This window comes from Erpetoichthys calabaricus, chromosome 7 (assembly GCF_900747795.2).
Source record: "Erpetoichthys calabaricus chromosome 7, fErpCal1.3, whole genome shotgun sequence".
NCBI classification, from domain to species: Eukaryota; Metazoa; Chordata; class Cladistia; order Polypteriformes; family Polypteridae; genus Erpetoichthys; species Erpetoichthys calabaricus.
In genome coordinates, this window is record NC_041400.2 from 49619127 (window position 1) to 49640553 (window position 21427).

The following is a 21427-nucleotide window of genomic DNA, read 5'->3' on the forward strand; positions in this document are numbered from 1 at the left end:
GAAATTAAATGGAGTTGGCCGGTTCCGAGCGTCAACTGGATGATAACATACATACAAGACCGCAAGACAAGCACATTGGTGAGTCTTCATTGTTTGTTAATTTATTTTTATTTTTAAAGTTCTGTTTTTTTAATTATATTTTTCTCAAACAATTAAAAAAATAACACTTAATTTTCCTCCTGGGCAACGCTGGGTATTTCAGCTAGTAATAAATCTAAATAGAAAAACAATAAAAGTAACCTTGAAATGACCATGTTTGTTGCAATGTGTAAATTAATCCTTTTCATATCACCTGCTTATTTAGTATTATAATTACAGTATAGTATTTATATTATTTTGTAGATTTACTGGATATTACAGTGACAGAAACAATCTAACTGGCATCACTGCCACCATTAACTGTTTATAAAAAACTTCCACAGTCCTTCAATTATACACACAATTCTATGTGTTGCAATATTTTCTAAATTATCATTTTAATTTATTAAATTGCTGTATTGGAAGGGTATTTATAAAGTAATATTTTAACAGCTTTAATGTGAACAAATGCAATTTAAATAAAGAATAATTGATCCATTTATAGATTCCCCCAGCCCGGTTACGGTCTATGATGAGGCATTGCGTTCTTCTTGTGTCAATGTAGGACTCAACACTGGCCTAGAAAGAGAGAGTGTTGGGCTGTAAATGTGTGCCATATGTCCAGGGCTGACTTCATCCATGATGCTGCACTTCAGAAAATGAAATCGAAAACTGAATGCACAAATGTTTCATGCACAGATTTCAAAGTATCATTATATTGTAAATTATACTTTGTTTTTCCTAAGGTAATTAAAGTGCTACTCAGTCACAGTGATATTTTCAGTTAGGGGCAAATTCCAAATAAAGCAAGTCACATCCCTGCACCTGATTGGCATTGTTAAATGCAAGTGATGGATGCCCTGTGATGGGCTTGTGATCTGTCCAGGTATTATTCCGGCCTGGCACCCAATGCTTGCTGAGATAAGCACCATCTTTCCTGTGACCCTGCTGTGGACAAACAGGTTTAGAAAATGGATGGATGGGTGGGAAATGAACCAATGATGCACTACCTTGCCAAGGCTAGATCTCTATATGGTTTACCCACCTAATGTGCACTTGAATACCACTTTAGTATCATGTTACAGGCTTTAAATTTTTGGGAAATGTTTAACAAATTCAAGCATGTTGATTAGCATATGCAAGTAAGAATTTCACTGTACTCTGTACATGTGACACAATGTTAAGCCAATGTACCTATGAAAACACATCTCTTTGTAATGGCCTGGACTTTGTTTTATATTGAAGCAATCAAGAAGTTAAATTGTCAGATGTTTTTAAATTATAAGCCTATAAACTTTTTTGTGCTGTTGCTTGGGCAGAAGTTCCTCAGCTAATGACCCTCAAAGTGATTTTTTTAACAGTCCATACATTTGATGTTGGAAGATATGAGGAGAAAGACCCTGTCCCGGTAACACTGGTGCTGTGCTAAGAATAGTAAATTGGGTTTGGATGGTTATGTTGGGTTGGCTGCCCATCAGATCAGGTTTTTGAGGACGTATGGCTGGAATGGCTGCATGTTCTTCACTTCTTTTTATCCATCTTGTTTGGTTTCTGTTAGTTGAATGCTTTTTTTCTTGTAAAATATGGCGATTTGTGTTTGAGTGTCTACTTTGTTAAACACCTAGTAGTAACTGAATCCTTGTGAAGGACAAATACATAGCATTGCTTTCTTTTTTTTCATTTTTAACCATTATTGTACAGATAATAGTAGGCATAAAGTATTTAAAATAAATATTTCAGTAGAATGTATTCTATTATAATAGCAAGTCTCATTTGTGCACTTTTGCTGCTTAACAGCAGTGAGCACAATAATCCCATTGCAGCTCATCCCAAGGAGAAACGGGATTAGTGTTAGAGTAGAAAGGCCTGCATTCCAGATAATTCATTCATTAACTGACCAAAACACTGTAAAAAATAAATTGCTTCTGTAAGATCATGAAGTCAATTGTGGGAGCCGCCATCATAAAGACGAAGAGACTCAGGAGGATTATGGTACAGATGTGGCCCCTTGGACTAGATAAAGATTTTTTTTTGCATCATAGTCATATAGTTATTCTTCTTCTTAACTGTGTGGTAGGGTGGCAGTGGTGATGTTCATTTCTTCTTGATAACTGTTTCCATTTAGTACATATTTTCACTATATGTTGTGCATTGCAAAAAATTACTTTTAAGCAAATGAAAATTTTTTATATCAAGCTGTTAAATCTTGTTTTCCTTAGTGTAAGATTTACTGACTTATTTAGTTTATTGTCACGCAAGTTTTGCTTATAGGGGCGGCACGGTGGTGCAGTGGGTAGCGCTGCTGCCTCGCAGTTAGGAGACCCGGGTTCGCTTCCCGTGTCCTCCCTGCGTGGAGTTTGCATGCTCCCGCCATGTCTGTGTGGGTTTCCTCCGGGTGTTCCGGTTTCCTCTCACAGTCCAATGACATGCAGGTTAGGTGCATTGGCGATTCTAAATTGTCCTTAGTGTGTGTGCTTCATGAGTGGGTGTGGGTGTGTGCCCTGGAGTAAGCTGGCACCCTGCCCGGGATTTGTTCCTACCTTGCACCCTGTGTTGGCTGGGATTGGCTCCAGCAGACCCCCATGACCCTGCAGTTAGGATATAGCAGGTTGGACAATGGATGGATGGAATTTGCTTGTCCTGTTGGTAGATTTTTTATTAAATAAAAGTAAAACAACTCATGGTTTAAGTTTTTTTTTCTTTTTTTGCTAGTTTTGCCATGTGGTTTCTGTTTTTTTTCTTTCCTTTCATCTTTTAGCAAATACTTTCTTTACATTGTTAACACCAGGCTTTGATTTTAAAATATTTAAAGTAAAACAGTTATTTCTGTAAGTAAGTGGGCCCTGTAATGTTCAGGTTTAGTTCCAACACCTTGAACTGTGTGTTTAACGATGGATAGATGTACGTCAGTGATTTCAAGTTATGCATTTCACCACAGTTCTTTGTGTAGTTATGGAGCATCAAAGCAAATGTTCTGTTCCTATGACTTGCTAAATATTACAGTGCTTCTAGTAAATAAGGTGGATGCCATCATTTCATGCTGATAGTTTTATCAGTGTGCAAACCCGATACACAAACATAGAACACTGGATGCACAAGGAATCAGTGCCAACTACTGAGCCATTGTGACACCACTAAAGATTTGTCAAGCGTAGGCCATTTAATCTAATACAGTTAGGCTGCTCTTTTTCACCTAATTTGTTCTAAATAATGCTAAATTAAGATCCAAAAGTCTCAGATGTGTTTATTTCAACCACTCCATGTATCTACATTTCTCTTAGATAATCAAATACTTTCTAACATGTATGTAAAATTCACACTGCCTCTGTGGCTTCCATGTTCTTCCTGAAGAAATTATCCTTTTGTAACATCAAATTCTTTTCTTTTAATATCCATTTGCTTAGGCTTTGAGAAATTCAAATAATAATGAAATACACAAGGCCTGTTTTAATAAATCATATTGGATAGTACTCACTGCTCATGGCACCAGAGAGCGGTGCTGTATTGCATGTTGATTAGCACATACAGTATAAGTAAAAATGTCACCGTACTCTGTATATGTGACACAATGTTAAACCTGTGAAAAGACTCAACTCCTTCAATCGTTCTTTGTATTTCCAGTCCTATAGCCACTGGATTGGTTTGCGATGCCTTCTCTGCATTTTCTCTTGGACTCTTTGCAAGACCAAATTTGTACTTACAGTTGTTTATCATGCATGGATTTATACTGCTCAACATTTTTGTTATGATCATGAAGCTTATTTTATATTTTTTCAGTCTTGCCTATCAAAGTAATGGAGATGTCTTCCTCTGAGTTGTAGAGTTCAAGGGATTACATTTTTTTTAAGACGTTATTTTTGGCACCATTTTGTTTTATTATGGGTGCTGCCATTCTTTGCTCTTTGGATTTCCAGGCAGTTGCTAGGCAAGAAGAAGACAATTAGGAGTGAGCAACACATCACGTATTTACTGCGATGGCCTCAGAATCAGCATCATACAGTACATTTCCTAATTGTCCGAGTTTGTGGATAAATCAATGCAAAAAAAAAAAAAACCTCTTGCATTATTACTTTTAAGATATCTCATGGCTACAAATCCTTTTATGTGATTTACTTATTGTGATTTTCTATATATTGCGTTTCTCATTCTATGATTTTTTGTCTCGGATCCTGCCCTTTGTTTATTTAATTTCTGCCCCTTGACTACTACCATTGCTTGTTATTACTCTCACGATACATCTTTTAATTCTGTCCTACCCTACACTGCTGCTGTGCGCTCTTGACTTCTGCTCTGCCCAGTGTGCTCTACTGTAGGTCTGATATCAGCCTTTCTGACTGGCTGCAGACAGATACATCCCCAAATGGTTTTCATAAGGCATCCTGGGTACTATTTTAAAGCGAGTTTTTCAACTATAACAAAGTGGCACAGGTAGAAACTTAAGAGGAAATTTCACAGAAGCATTAAAAAGTTTTTTTTTGCCCCACGGAGAACCACAAACACATGACATAAGTGACTGAATAGTGGAGTTGACAATCAGACTCTGGGGACCTTCAAAAATAATCTTGGTGTCAATTTGGAGAAATTAGATGAATTAGATTGGCGAGCTTGCTAGGCTAAATAGCCTCTCCTCTTCACAATTGTAACTAATGCTTTAATAAAGTATAATTTGTAGTGCCTAAACCCCACTGTGTAATTGCACCTTAATTTTTTACATCCTATGTTTACATAATATTGAGCACATTAGAATACATTTGTCCCATTATCAACTGAAATCTAAATTCTATCGATGTTCATCTGTAAGATTTTCAGGCTGTTGGCTATCAGACATATAACCAAACATTTTGATACACTTTTGTATAGAATATCTGGTGCTACGTCCAAGGTGGCTTACCCTTTGAGCTGTTGCTGGCTTCCTTTAATAATAATAATTCTTTGCATTTATATAGCGCTTTTCTCACTACTCAAAGCGCTCAGCAATTGCAGGTTAAGGGCCTTGCTCAAGGGCCCAACAGAGAAGAGTCTCCTTTGGCATTTACGGGATCCGAACCGGCAACCTTCCGATTACCAGTGCAGATACCTAGCCTCAGAGCCACCACTCTGATTCCTTTGGAATAAACAGGTTTATAAAATTAACAAATCGATTGAATATATGTGTAAAGCATTTAAATAAATTATAGCAAGCCAGAGCCTTAACTTTAATAGCTACAGAACCTTATTTATGTCATCTCTTAATTCTTAATAAGATCCATACAGCCTAGCCTCCTGTTTTTCTGTAGACCTCAAATTCTGTTTTTACTCCTTTTTGGGTCTGTGTTCAGACTCTTTAGAAAATCAGTGGAAGATCATGTCTTCTTCAGTTGAATGCTTCAGTTTTGTTCTTGAGATATCATGCCGTTTTAATAAAATTGTGACTGTCCTTTTACCACCAATTCTGTAGATTCACCAAAAATTATTTGATCAGCATTCTGAGGTTGTACACAGGCTTCCAAAAAGAAACATGGACTGCAAATGTTTCGCATGTCATCTCACTAAAGTCGACATTTAAGTAGAAGTTGAAGAAGAAGTCATTCTTAAAGTTTACTATAGGAATTGTCATAAAGAATGAAGTAACAGCTGGATTGTTACCTTGGCTTTCTCTTTCTACATATATTATTTGAACATGTAGGCACTTGAAAGGATGTTACCAGTTTTTTCACAAGCTAACAAAGTGCAGAGAATGAGTCATGGGGACAGTGATATGCTAACAATCTGGAGTGGGAGGAAGCATATGCAAAAAGAAGAAAATGAACTACAGAAACCAAAGAAGATGAATCACGGAGGAGGATGAGATGGAAAATTCCACATAAATGGTGTGAGACGTGGGCATTGTTAATGATTCCAAGTTGCAATTTTTGAAACTGTATGTTGAGGACTTTATTTGGATGAATATATATGGTGGAACAATTAGTACCCAATTAAGCTAATGAGCTGTCAGGAATCCCATTAAATTTGATGCATATATTTCTGTATGTAAGAAGAGCTATCGATCTACTGTACTTCCAAACCCACTTCATTTAGTTCTGGCTTACAGCAACAGTGGACACAAGCCAGGAACTATCACTGGGCATACCACCAGTCCATCTCAGGACTAACATACGGTAAATGTGTGCCTACTTTCTGGCATACTGTATTCAGCCTGTTTAAAGTCACATCTAACTCACAGGTCTTGGAAAAATAGAAAAATAGAAAATCTGAGTATAAGGAGAACAACTCACGTAAACACAAGGAGAATGTGCCAACTCCTAATACACAATGGCCAGGCCAAGGTTCAAACGAAGGATTCTGGAGCTGGGGAGGGGGGCAGCAGTGCTGACCACTAGGCCACATGTGTGAGAATAATATTAGGAAAAAGACACAATTCTTAGCTGAACTATAGTGACTCTGGATAAATGAAGAATCCAATGTATTTGAACCCCAGAATATCTCCTCAGCTTTGTGACTGAACCAAGCTGCTACTCACAACACATTATCAGTCGAGGATACTGTATACTGCATATATCATTTATACACATGTATTAGTGCATAATCATAATCAATGACATAACTGATTTAGATTCATTGTTTGGACCACTTGTTTGTATGTGCTGGAGTTTCTGGTACATACAGGGCATTTTTGGAACTGGGAAGAGAGCTGACTTCTGTAATGGGTTGGTAACAGAATCTCTCTTCCTTCTCTTCTTTTCTTTTATATACAGTAGCTTCAAGTTAACAAGCACCATCCATTTGCAGATAGAATGTTCTCCTATTAACCATATGTGAGCATGAGACTTACAGTAGTGGCCATGTGTGGTGTAATTTGACACTGAGCAACGACATGCCACAGGTAACTCAGGAACAATCAAGACATTGTCGACAAAGGCCAAGACTTTTAAACAAAATGAACCAGGAGCACAGCCACAACATTATCAAATCATCATAAAAAGTACATGTTACAAAAGGGAGCCAAATAAGAATACAAAATCAAGAAGGAAGAAAGCATGGAGTTGAGAGCCTGAAGTGACAAAGAGTTAAAGAAGAGAGAAGTTTTGAGTGTGAGTGAGCAGAGAATATGTGCTATAAGCAGTACTTTTAAGTCACAAATGGGTCTCGTGTGTGTCATAAAAGTACTGCTAAGCAATGGGGTATGCTGTCATTTAGTCAGTCTGTGAAAACAGACTTTAACAAAGACACTTTAATGAAGAACTTAAGCTGCACGTGTGACAAAAAAGTAGATTCATGAATAATTAGTAAAGAAGAAAAATATTAAAATGATAAAGGAAACTGCAGACATTTACTCTAATATAATTATTTCAAAGCAAATGTAATGTAATATAATTTTTATATACTATATAATTATATATAATAATTTTTAAATGTATTTTGGAATATCCTAAAATACAACCATGGGTGTCAGAATATTTATCCCCAGTAGGTTTAAAGAAAATAAATTAAACTATATCTTCAATGAGATTCTTCTTCAAAATAACTCATCCTAAATAGCATGTTTTGCATTTTTGTTTTACCTAGGCTTAATAAAGAGGTAAGGTGCACAAAAGAATATTTAGTCATCCATGTATAGATTGAAAAAAAGATAAATCAAAAGAGACATATGTTTATCTTCACAAACCAGATAGCTGCGTACAAGTTAAATAGACAGCTTAGCCTTTTTTGGGCAAAAATCAAGTGATTCAACACCACTTATCTAAAGGGAATGTTCAGGATTGGCTCCTACTCTTACAAGTTCCTGATATTTGTGAATATATGTATATACACAAAGCCTAGAGCACATGACCAGCTCTTATCCATTACATCTGCTATTAGCAGCAACTATTACAAGTCATTCTTATTTAAATGTGTACTTCTTAATTGCAATAATGACATTGCCCTTTCTGCATTTATCAGTATTGTTGACGTCTTTGTATAGGTTTTCTCTAGTTTTAAATAAAATCTGAATAAAAACAGCTACAGGCAGCTTTTCTTGAATTGTGAAAGAATATTTAAAGATGGTGCATTGCATAACTTAAAACAAAGCTTGATAAGTTATTTATGTGGAAATGTTTTGATGTCAAACAGTGAACATCTATTACCATATCACTTCTTGGTGCTTGGGAATTTTACATTTCAACATATTTACATTCTACTTTTGTTTTCCTTGACTGCTAGATTCTCTGTGGATTATAGAAAAAATGCGCGCGCACATGCACACACACGCACACACACACATATATTTATATACATATACATTTTATGTTTATTTTTTTTTCTTTTGTCATTTTCTCTCCTCTCTTGATGAATTAACAATGAAACTCGTATGTTAAAGACTACTAAGAATTGTTCCAGTCATACCTTAAGATATTAAGGTGCATTAATGTCTACTGTTTAATAGCAAGCAGTTCATTTGTTTTATTCATTGAAGTCACCTACGGTGTGTGATATGCAGACCCCCAGTCTCAGGGAAATCACAGATAAGTTCTTGATGGCAGTGAATGGCGTGTCTTTTCTGTACATCGCAGATCCACTTCTGTCAAAAACACAGAGTGGACAAATAGAACGACTTATTTTGCACATTGATAATTCAGTATTGTCCAAGACAGTTTGTTAAATGTCTGAACAGATGAATAGGGAATGAAGGTATTCTTTTAATTTGTTAAAAAAAATGTATCTTTATGAAACATTATTGCATTTTATAGCATGCAATATGGGATGTCGTAAGCTAGCTGCAATTTATTTTTCGAATAATACCTAATACAGTAACTGTTTTTAGCATCTAATAACATTTGCAATACATAATAAACTTAATATAACTTTTGGGTTTTTTTAGCTAATAAAAATAAGTATCTTGCATCTTAAGGATGGTTAAACTCTGCACATCATCTATCCTTGCCAAGTGCTTTTTCAAAACTGGGAGCTGGTCACCTACTCCAGCATCCATGGGCGCAAGGCAGGAAGTGCTGATAACGAAGGAATTCCTAACATGTATCTTTGGGAAGAGTGGGGAAAGCCAAAGTGCCAAAGGATAACACATAGACAGACATGGAAGGACATATAAAGTGACTGTGCTTTGAAACAGCAGTGATAAACACATCTCAGTTTTTAAAATTCTTAACTTTACTTCCTTTATCATTTTAAGTTGATATTTGCATGTTATTATTATTATGTGAAACTTCTGTTAACCTCAACAAAGTGTTCTTACTTTGAGATTCACCACATCCTTAATACATGAAAGACATTTTACACATGACAGGAGACTTTTTATTGGTTCATTTAGTCATCCAATAGCTAAGCTGTTCCAGTATCACATACAACAGTTTGTTTCAGACCTCTCCAAGTTCTACTTCAATTGCATGACTTTCTTCTTGAGTGAGGGGTTGGGAGCATCTGCTGATTACTGTGCTTTGCCACACCCACCATGGGACAAACACCCGGATTGGGATGTGAGTACAGCCATGCAACGGGTGTCACCTCAGCACCACACTGGGACAAGGTGAGGTTTTTTACAGTGACGGGAGTGCCAGTTCTGCCACCAACCCTCAAGTTTTCCCATCAAGTGGAGGGCCTGCTTACAGAGCATTTTGAGTGAACATTCCTTTAGAGTACATAACTCACTTCTTAAAATTCAGTTTCTTTATAATTTTCTTTCATTCTAATGGTGTTCCGGTTCATAAATTGGTCATTATAATCCTGAGAAAAGATTGCAAATAAGAGTGCTACCTAGTTCACAATTTGTTGAGCCCCCCCTGAAAAGAATTATACATTTAATAAAACAGTTGCCATTCATCCAGTCTTGTAGACATTATTCAGCAAGACCTAAGAATATTAAGGTTTGCATAAAATAAGTACATTTTCAGTAAGATGTCAATGAAGGAAAGTACATATAATGTTATTTCATACCAAATATCTTATGATCTAAGTATATATTTGATATGGTGCCTTTTATAGTGTGTTACATTGTAAAGGATTTAGCAGAACAGATGAAAATATTATCTTATTAAATGTGTTTTTAACAGCAACTTAACACGTAGTTCCTTGTTCTATATCTCACATCATTTTATGAAAGTTTTTGATTGTATTGTTATTATTAAATAACAAAAGTGATCAGTCTGTATTGGATTTATTTTCATCTGTATGTATTTTCTTTACTAAGTTTCTGCTTTTATTAACATATTTTAACAGGTTAGGAAATGTTCACATGGCGTAACATTCAGGTGTGTTTGAGCACTTAGCAGGCCCAGTATCCATCGATGGCCTGAGTTCAGTGCGTGGGTTCAAGAACCTTTTTAATCCATTTCTGGGTTGTACGGGCCAGTGGCTATCCCACCAGGATTTAGAAAACAACTGAAAACAGGCCCAGGTGGGGTCCATCATAAGGACTACTCTCACTTAACACACACACAACCCAATATTCACACATAGTAACAATTTGCAATTGCCAATTAACATAACCCAATAAATAAACAAAATAAAAAAAAAAAGTTTGTAATTAATTCCCGCTTTGCTTCAACATGCAGGTCCGTGGTGATTTTCATGAAATGGGACTTAACAAAGCTATTCAGTTATGACAAAGTGGCAATAACAGAAATGAAAAGCAAACTTTTCTACAGCGAGTGACCATTATGGATACCAGATGAATGTGGCACTGTGATGGTAAATTATAAGGTGACCAAGTCCCAAATAAGGACACTTGTATAGCTTGTATACCCATGCATAAATTCACACATAAATAAATAATAATAATAAAAAACTTTCACAAATGAACACACTGGTGCACACACACTGTTTGAACAAATAAATGAAGGTAATCTCTGCTTTTGTGTGCTTCTTGTTCCTCCTCATGATACTGTTATATAACACTAGTTGTTAATCTAGCATGATTCCCTCTTGGAGATTTGTGTGTACTATTGTAATTGTGTTGTGAGGATGTTTGTTTTGGTGAAGCAATTTTTGCGTCACTGAAAAACTTTATTAGATGTGCAGGCTGTTAAAACTGGGACACTTTGATGTTCTTCAGTTATTTATCGGAACGTACAGTCTGAAATCGAGACTGTCGCTGTCATTGGGACGTCTGGTCACTGAAGTAAGTTATTGTGTTAGTGGAATAGTGAATCATTATACACTGTAGGTAATGGAGCCGTGAAGTTGGTTTGGTGTCAGGTTAATACTGAGTAAATGTTGATTTACTGTGTGTATAACGGCTTACAAGTCACAAGGTACTTCACTCATATCTAGATAACCTTTTGTTTTACTTGCATTTTATTATTTTTTTATTTTTGGGGAGATAATTTAATTTACCTGTTACGACTTAAATCCTCAGGAGGAATGAAATTCATTTCCATTTGCACTCAAGCAACTGTGATGACTTCATAAAGTAGAGATTTCCACGTTGTCTAGCTGGACTTGCCGACAGAGAATTGCCTGCCAACCTGCAAATGTGTGCAAGCAGCCAGCGACAGCATGTAACTTCCCACTCATTCATGAACTGTAGTTAGCTGGTGTTTCATTTGCTTGTATTGGGGATCTGTTTGCTGTCAATAGCCGCTTTAGGAAGTGAAAAAGAGAAGAACGTGCAAAACATACAAGTTGGTGTAACCGTTGTAAAAGTAAAATTAAAACAGTAAACTCATTCGTAGTTGAAGTTACACAGTCTGTTTCTCTGTTTTCAGAAAGACAAGTTTGTTGGATCGCCAATGCTTTTCAATAGGAGATTTTGATATTTCAAAACTTTATACAGCATGGTCTGTTTAAGATAGCTCAAATTAAGGGGTGGAGTGGTGGCTCTGAGGGTAAGGATCTGTGCTGTTATCCCGAAGGTTGCCGGTTCGAATCCCCATCACTGCCAAAAGAGATCCTACTCTGCTGGGCCCTTGAGCAAGACCCTTAACCTGTAATTGCTCCAGGGGTGCTGTACAATTGCTGACCCTGCTCTCTGACCCCAAGGGATATGTGCAAACTAACAAATTCCTAATACAAGAAATTGTATAAGGTGAAATAAAGAACAAAAATAAATAAAATAGAATTTTCTTGGCAAATTTCAGTGAAGAATAAGTGCACCACATTTCAACAAAATTGGTAGTTTGGACCACAACCCTGATTTGCCACAAGCTGGACCTTCCAAATAAGGGGCATTTAAATTACAATCAGTGAAAAACCTTTGACTACAGACAGGTGATCCTAATTGAAGTAATTTTGTGACTTCTAAAGCCATTTTGCTGCATGAATGATGATTTTTGTGTGTCATTAAAGGATGTGAATATTTATGGAATTAGTTATTTTGTGTTTAATATTTGTAATCAATTTAGAATACTAGATAATACATATGTTTTCACTTTGACATTAAAAGGTCTTTTTATGTTTATCAGTGTCTGAAAAGCCAAATGAAATTCTTTGTTATTCAATTGCGTATAACAATAAAATGTGAAAACCTCCAAGGTGTGACCTTGCCTAGGCTGTGTTAAGCAGGGAAGGAGTTGTTCCAAACTCTCCTGGACAAATTACCAGGTGATGTAAGGAATACTTTGAGGAACCCCTCAACCTGGTAAACATGCCCTCTTATTGGGAGGCAACGCTGATCATGTCTGGTTGGTGAGATCCCTTCACTGTTGCCACAGTCGATATCATGGTTCAAGGACTCAGTAGTGGCAAGGCTGTAGGGGTGGATGAAATCCAACTGGAAATGTTGAAAATGGTTAACAATGTGTGCTTAATGCATCTATTTAATGTCACATGGAAGGTGGGTGAGATACCCATGGATTGGCTGACTGGTGTGGTGGTCCTCATATTTAAGAAAGGTGACCAGATGGTGTGTTTCAACTACAGAGGGATCACACTCTTCAGCCCTCCAGGTAAGGTGTATCCTGGGTCCTGGAGGGGAGACTCCACCTGATGGCTGAGTCTAAGATACAGGAGGAACAATGTGTATTTTGTCTAGCTATGGAACAGTAAACTAGCACTTCTCTTTGGCACAGTTGCTGGAGGGTGTGTGGAAGTATATTTACCCAGTCAACATGTGTTTTGTAGATTTGGAAAAAACATAACCATGTCCCTCAGCATGTGTTGTAAGAGGTGCTGCAGAAATATTGGGTAACAGGGCTGCTCTTCTGTGGTGTTCATTCTCTGTATGAATGAAGTGAGAGCTGTGTCTGAATACTTGACATTACATTGAATTCAATAAAACCACTTCAAGGCTATGTCATGTCACCAGTTCTATTTGTAGCTTTTATGGACAGGCTATGAAAGTGCAACTTATGACATGAGGGTGTCCAGTTGCGGAAGGCAGAGTTAGAATTGCTCCTTTATGCGGATGGCATTGTCCTCTTTGCTGCATCTGGCCTTCAGCATGCAACTGGGCAGCTTGCTGCCGGATGTAAAGATGCAGGGATGAGGATCAGCCAGTATGAGGTCATAGTTCCTTCTGAGAAAGATAGGATTGCTCTCTCTAGGTGAGAGGGAGGGATCGACAAGCGAATTGTAATTGTGGCAGCTGTTTTGCAAGTGTTGTACCAGTCCATGGTGGTGGTGAAGCGGGAGCCTAAAGATTAAACTCTCCGTTTACAGGTTGATCTGCCTCACTCTTTTCACCAGTGGTCATGTATTATAATGACCAAAAAAATGAGATAGTGACTACAGGCTGCAAAAATGAGGTTTATTCACAGGACCACTGAGCCAACACTTTGTGATAAGGTGAATGTTTGGCAATTTGGGAGAGTCTCACAATATAGTCACTGCTCCTCTGCATCAAGAGGAAGCGGTTGAGGTGGTTTCGGGATATCATAAGGATATTCCTTGGGGTGGATTTCCCTGAAGCTGCTTGTGGCACATCCCACAAGGCAGAGACCCTGCAGCAGAACCAGGACACGCTGGAGGGATTATATCTCTAGTCTGACTTGGGAACACTTGGGAATTCCCCAGGAACAGCTGGAATCTATAGCTGGGAACAGGAACATCTGGGCTGACCTACTTGACTTTCTGTCTTGACTGTCACCAGAAGAAGCAATTTTAGATGATGAGATAAGATGAGAAACTTCCAATGGGATGAATAATATTTATAAGCCCTGTGTAACCAGGCAAAAAATTCTGACACGGCAGAATGATAAATGGTGCAAGGATAAGAAAATCGAATTAAATGGCTTCTTCTATAAACCAAAAGAATTGCTTTGTAATGAAGAAATTCAATGAAAAAAGGCTATAGGCACTGTGACCCTTAGGGACCAAGATCAAATATAGCCACATGTTTGGAAAATAAGTTCATATTCACATATATCCTAAACTAAAGCATGTCAGGATGGTTTTGGTTGATGCCACCTATATGTCTAAGTAAAACATTTGGCAATAATTGCAAATGCTGGGGTAAATCCAGGGGCGGAGTGGCAAACAGAAATATTGGGAGGAATTTCCCAGTACGCCAATCTAACCTGCCATGCACACCCTTTCAAATTCACATCAATAAAATTCACACATATTTTAGCATAACCAAGCTTTGCATGCAGGTACCTATTATAAGGAAAATGAGGCAACCCCTCCCCAAATAGTATAACCCCATATAAATAAAATTAACACCATCCATCCATCCATCCATCCAAACCTGCTCACTCACATTTTAGAATGGACACCAAAGGTATAAGAAAAAGAATGGTGGTGCTGAGAAAGCAAGGATTAAGAAAAAAAAAAAGGCGCTGGAGGAGTATGTAGCATAATGTACAAAAATATCAGCTTTATTTAGAGTAGGTGACAAAACTTGTCATTCATTAACTTTACAGCACTGCATTGGTTCACAACTTCAGTAGCACTACGAGACAAGATAGGAGCAAATGTGATCAGCCCTACAGTCTGTCATATAAGTGTTTAGTGTAATTAACATGCTGTGTCTGGCTTACATTAAGGTAAGTGCTTCACATGGTAACATTGAGAACATAAAATCACTAAATAACTTAGCGGCCAACAAGTGTACTTGTAACTTAGCGTCACTACCTAGCTCTTGAAGGTAGCTTTAGAATTTAGACTATGTGTAGCCTATTAAGAAAGGGAAAATGTTTAGTGAATGTACGATGCAAGTATTATGCAACCAAAATGATACAAAAATGCTGCCTTTGCTTCTCTGTTCTGCTTCACCTATCAGCCATAGAGAGTCCATCCAGTGATGCTGATGAGGCAGGGGCAGTAGGAGGTAGCAAAGAAACAGCAGCAGTGGCAGGGCCATCTTAACGCATGGGCACGCCGGGCAGTTGCCTGGGGGCTCCACGAGCATAGGGGCCCCATGCTATCTATGTATGTTGTGACTTGCTGAGTGGTTGTGTAGTTCGGGGCCCCAGTGCGCTGCTTTGCCGGGGAGCCTATAATTCTGTTAAGACAGCCCTGAGCAGCAGATATGTGCGACATGGGAGTGCTGTGCTGTGATGATAGAATGTAGATTTGCGAGTACATTTCAGTATTACAGAAAATTATATAACCAATGTGAAATAATAATATGACTGCGGGATATGAAGAAATTATCTATGGAAGGATATGCAAATAATGTAATATAGTTATATAGGCATTATGTACTTTGTAATGCAAAGATATAATTAGCCATGGTAAATAGTAGTACATGCTACATACTAATAGTAATTGTCCTATTAATTCCTTAATTTATTTTTATTAAAGATGAGGCTGGTCCTGATGGAAGGGAAACGGTTTGTTTGACTGTAGAATCCATGCCAGAGGTAACAGAGTGCTGTACTCCTGTGTACATGACAGAGGCAACAACAGTTCAGAAGGATAAAGAAAGATAAACTCAGACAGATGAAAGGAATGTACAGAAGGCTTCTACAAGCTTTGATTACTTTGCACATCCACAATCTAGAGATCTCAATCCATTTTACTGCTATCACCTCCAACAATACTCAAGACAAAATGTGTTGTGGATGTCGTAAAAGTGATTGGGAAGCCTGGCCTTAATTTGCAAGGACACAAAGCTGAATTTACCTTTACTCTACAAGACAAAACTCTTGACCATGGTAACGTGAGTGTATTGAAATGAGCAAGAAATAACTGATTTAGGAGTTGTATGTCTCTTTTCTTTTGTTAGCAGTTACCATGTGGTCTAGTAATGATGCCCACCCAGAGTGGCAGTGGGCCAGTCTGTGTCATGTCACTTCAGGGCTGAAAGACAGCTCCACTACTTCCATGGGTGAACCCATGCTAAACAACCAGCACTACTGATAAAGCATGTTGAATACCTCACAGCACAAGCAATCTGCATATAAATACCAGTCTGGTTGCTGAAAGTGCAAACTTCTCACATTTGTCCAGTTTTCCACTCAAAAATGCACACATTTCTTTAATTGTTTTAAAAAGGCCTGGTGTGAGTGTGTCCTGTGATGGACTGGCTTCTACTCCCATATTGATTTCTACCTTACCAGTTCGTTGCAGCCTCCTGAATGCAGCAATGAAAATATTAAATACAAGCTTTGTTAATGTTTCTTGGTGCTACAGTAATTCTGCTATTTGTACTACTACAGAAAGGCAATGAATCCACCCACCTGAATGCATCTTTCTTTTGTTATTATTCTTTTGTTATTGAGATTTAACACTTGTTTTAGTAAATTTCACTGATATTTTTGTAGATCTGGTCATCAATTATACATGAGATGGGTGTGTGTTTTTATTTATATACATATTTTCAATTTGTTATATTTTTAAAGCCATCAACTTCAAAAAATATGAAAACTCAATTTAATTTAATGAACTGAAATTCATTCATAATAACCTTAGAAAGTAGCCTCCACACCTCAGAGTGCACCTGCCTACACAACATCAGTGCACATGCTCAGCAGCCTAGTCTGCATTATTACCAAAAAGAAGTAAATTCGCATGGCAGTGTTTAAAGTGCAGTCTACTGACTCTACTGACTTGAGCTGGTAATTAATTCCTGGAAAGTGCAGCAACAGCAACATGAGGGATGGACCTTGTGCTGTGACCCGGTGGTAACCCCAAGCATCGTTAAAAAAAAGAAACTCCGCTCTTTGGTTTCATGAGACATACTCGTCGTTTTCCTTTAATAATTGATTAGCAAGCTGTGGAGCATTAAGTCCATGAACAAGTTCAAAATCAAAACTCAGCAGGTCTGCCTCTCCCCTAGCACTGCCTAATAGGCTGCATATTTAAATATGTTAATGTGGCTGATAAGCATCTGAATTCCCTCTTTTATCTGTCGTAATTTCATTATTTAAGATCTTTTTTTATCTACACTTTACTGCTGAAACATATTAGCAAATTTGTGATGACATTAGTTTGATACACATTTCTCTTGCTTTTCCCTCCCTCAGCTCTTTCTTCTTGTGGTTTGGAATTTCGAGTTCTACATGATTCCACTGGCATTACTGCTGACCTTGGCCTGGAACTACATTCTCATTATATCAGGAAAGGACACTAGAACTGATATGGTAAGTTGTTAATCAGATTCATGTGTACTCCTCCACTTCCACCTTTACTTAGAATTTAGCTTGGAAACTAGGCTACTACCCTAAGGGGCTTTATTACTTAGATTTAAGCAAAAGTTGTGAAATGTCAAGCCTGCCCCTTTGTGATAGCTGCCATTTCTCTTGATACTTGGGTACAGTAGTGGTGTCACATAATGTTCTTTGTGGTAGATTATCTTTTTTATTCTTTTTTTCCATACATTTTACCTTTGGATTTCTTATTTCTCACTTTAAGTTCAATTTTATTGTCAAATGTACATTGATAGTACAATGAAATTATTACTTCAATCTCTCTCCCAAAGTACTAGCTATATATATATATATATATATATATATATATATATATATATATATATATATATAAATATATATACATATATATATATACTGTATATATAGAGAGAGAGGGAGAGAGAGATGGGTGACACCTCAGCAACACACTAGTGCAAATGGAGTGAAATAGTATGAAGTTTTTTTATGGTGGCTGGAGTGCCCAGGTTTTTCCCTGCAGGTTGGAGGGCCTACTTGCAGGGTTTGATGCAGATTAACGTCATACCCAGGATGGAGCAATTGCAGGTTATTGGCCTTGCTCAGGGGACCAACAGAGTAGAGTCACTTTTGGCATTTACGGGATTCGAACTAGAAACCTTCCGATTGCCAGTGCAGATCCCTAGACTCAGAGCCACCACTCCACCATATATAAATATATATCTACTCTCTATATATAAAATCCTAAGCCTAAAAGTGCAATGATTTTATGTGACTTTTTTTTGTCACGTTTTTTGTCACGCTATAAATCAGGCTTATTTTAAAACCTACATATATATGTTTGGTATCATTCTTTTCAGAATGTATCAAACTTTAATGTGATGTTGTTAGATTTTCAGATTCTTATTCTGTTTTTAAATTCTTAACTAAAATATCAAGAACTGACGTCCCGTGAGACGAGACTTTGTGCCAAGAGATTTAACCACGCCCAGGGGCTGGAAATAAAAGACAAAGAGTAGATGACAAAGACAGCTGCTGTACAGGCTTTTAAATGTTTGAAGCGCCGCGAGAGATGCAGATCACGCAGCACGGCAGTAGCAGCAAGCCAGCAGTTGATCAAGCAAAGAGGAGGTAAAAAAAAAAACTGTATTTGTTTCCCATTGTGTCACCGTTTAAGAGGGGGTTTCGGGGGAGCAACCACGTTGGGGTGCATTCAGCCCCTCTCTTCACAACACGGGCAGCAGAGATGTGAAGTGGCTAGTGCATAACGCTTGCCAGGGGGGTTTTAAGAGTGAAGCGAGCAAGGGGTAAGCCCCTTAGTGTATATATATATATATATATATATATATATATATATATATATATATATACACTGTATATATATATATATATATATATATATATGTATATGTATATGTATTTAGATAGATAGATAGATAGATAGATAGATAGATAGATAGATAGATAGATAGATAGATAGATAGATAGATAGATAGATAGATAGATAGATAGATAGATACTTTATTAATCCCAATGGGAAATTCACATTCTTTAGCAGCAGCATACTGATATAATAAATAATATTAAATTAAAGAATGATAACAATGCAGGTGAAAAAAACAGAAAAACAGACAATAACTATGTATAATGTTGAATGTTAACGTTTACCCCTCTGAGTCGCATAGTTTGCGGGAGAAACGATCTCCTCAATCTGTCAGTGGAGAAGGACAGTGACAGCAGTCTGTCGCTGAAGCTGCTCTTCTGTCTGGAGATGATACTATTAAGTGGATGCAGTGGATTCTCCATAATTGATAGGAGCCTGCTGAGCGCCCTTCGCTCTGCCACAGATGTTAAACTGTCCAGCTCCATGCCAACAATAGAGCCTGCCTTCCTCACCAGTTTGTCCAGGCGTGAGGCGTCTTTCCTCTTAATGCTGCCTCCCCAGCACACCACTGCGTAGAAGAGGGCGCTCGCCACAACTGTCTGATAGAACATCTGCAGCATCTTATTGCAGATGTTGAAGGACGCCAGCCTTCTAAGGTAGTATAACCGGCTCTGTCCTTTCTTGCACAGCGCATCAGTATTGGCAGTCCAGTCTAATTTATCATCCAGCTGCACTCCCAGATATTTATAGGTCTGCACCATCTGCACACAGTCACCTTTGATGATCACTGGGTCTATGAGGGGTCTGGGCCTCCTAAAATCCACCACCAGCTCTTTAGTTTTGCTGGTGTTCAGGTGTAGGTGGTTTGAGTCGCACCATTTAACAAAGTCATTGATTAGGTCCCTATACTCCTCCTCCAGCCCATTCCTGATGCAGCCCACGATAGCAGTGTCATCAGTGAACTTTTGCACATGGCAGGACTCCGAGTTGTATTGGAAGTCCGATGTATATAGGCTGAACAGGACCGGAGAAAGTACAGTCCCCTGTGGTGCTCCTGTGTTGCTGACCACAATGTCAGACGTGCAGTTCCCAAGACGCACATACTGAGGTCTGTCTTTAAGATAGTCCATGATCCATGCCACTAGGTATGAATCTAATCCCATCTCTGTCAGCTTGTCCCTAAGGAGCAGAGGTTGGATTGTGTTGAAGGCGCTAGAGAAGTCTAGAAACATAATTCTTACAGCACCACTACCTCTGTCCAAGTGAGAGAGGGATCGGTGTAGCATATAGATGATGGCATCCTCTGCTCCCACCTTCTCCTGATATGCAAACTGCAGAGGGTCAAGGGCGTGTTGAACCTGTGGCCTAAGGTGGTGAAGCAGCAGCCTCTCCATGGTCTTCATCACATGGGATGTCAGAGCAACAGGCCGAAAGTCATTCAGCTCACTAGGACGTGATACCTTTGGGATTGGGGTGATACAAGATGTTTTCCAAAGCCTCGGGACTTTCCCCTGTTCCAGGCTCAGGTTGAAGATGCGCTGTAGAGGGCCCCCCAGCTCCGATGCACAGACCTTCAGCAGTCGTGGCGATACTCCATCTGGACCCGCTGCTTTGCTGGCACGAAGTCTCCTCAGCTCTCTGCTCACTTGCTCTGTTGTAATTATGGGTGGGGATGTCTTTCCTATGCTGGTATCAGCAGAAGGATGTGTGGAGGGTGCAATACTCCGAGGTGAGAGTGAGAGTGGGTTAGGGTGGTCAAACCTGTTAAAGAAGTTGTTCATTTGGTTTGCTCTCTTCACGTCTCTCTCAATGGTGGTACCCCGCTTCGAGCTGCAGCCAGTGATGATCTTCATCCCATCCCACACTTCCTTCATGCTGTTATTCTGCAACTTCTGCTCCAGCTTTCTCCTGTACTGCTCCTTCGCCACCCTGAGCTGGACTCGGAGTTCCTTCTGCACGCGCTTGAGCTCATGCTGATCACCGTTTTTAAAAGCCCTTTTCTTCTGGTTCAAAAGGCCCTTGATGTCACTTGTAATCCATGGCTTGTTGTTAGCATAGCAGCGTACAGTTCTTACTGGAACTACAATGTCCATACAGAAGTTGATGTAGTCAGTAGTGCAGTCAACAACTTCCTCAATGTTCTCACTATGTGATCCCTGCAGGATATCCCAGTCTGTAGTTCCAAAAAGTTCTCTCAGAGTATTCTCAGCCTCCGGGGTCCACTTCCTGAATGATCGTGTGGTTACAGGTAGGACCATCACTCTTGGTTTGTAGTGAGGCTGAAGAAGAACCAGGTTATGATCTGCTTTCCCAAACGCAGGCAGCGGGGTGGCGCTGTATGCGTCTTTAACGTTTGCATACAGTAAATCAATAGTCTTATTTCCCCGGGTGTTACAGTCCACATACTGGGAGAATGCAGGTAATGTTTTGTCCAGCGTCACATGGTTAAAGTCTATTTTATAAAGCACATAAAATATAGGCTGTCTATAAGAACAACTATTTGTCA

At 38.5% G+C, this 21427-nt stretch overlaps 1 protein-coding gene across 7 annotated transcripts in view; it reads left to right on the plus strand.

The window, feature by feature from the left end:
• The window catches only part of mctp1a (multiple C2 domains, transmembrane 1a), an 890372-nt gene that overhangs the window by 638465 nt on the left and 230480 nt on the right, over positions 1-21427 (plus strand). For all 7 annotated transcript variants that reach the window (XM_051929433.1, XM_051929436.1, XM_051929434.1 and 4 more), the window contains one exon: positions 17397-17513. In XM_051929433.1, the coding sequence (XP_051785393.1) occupies positions 17397-17513 (117 nt within the window). The remainder of the gene's footprint in view (positions 1-17396; positions 17514-21427) is intronic.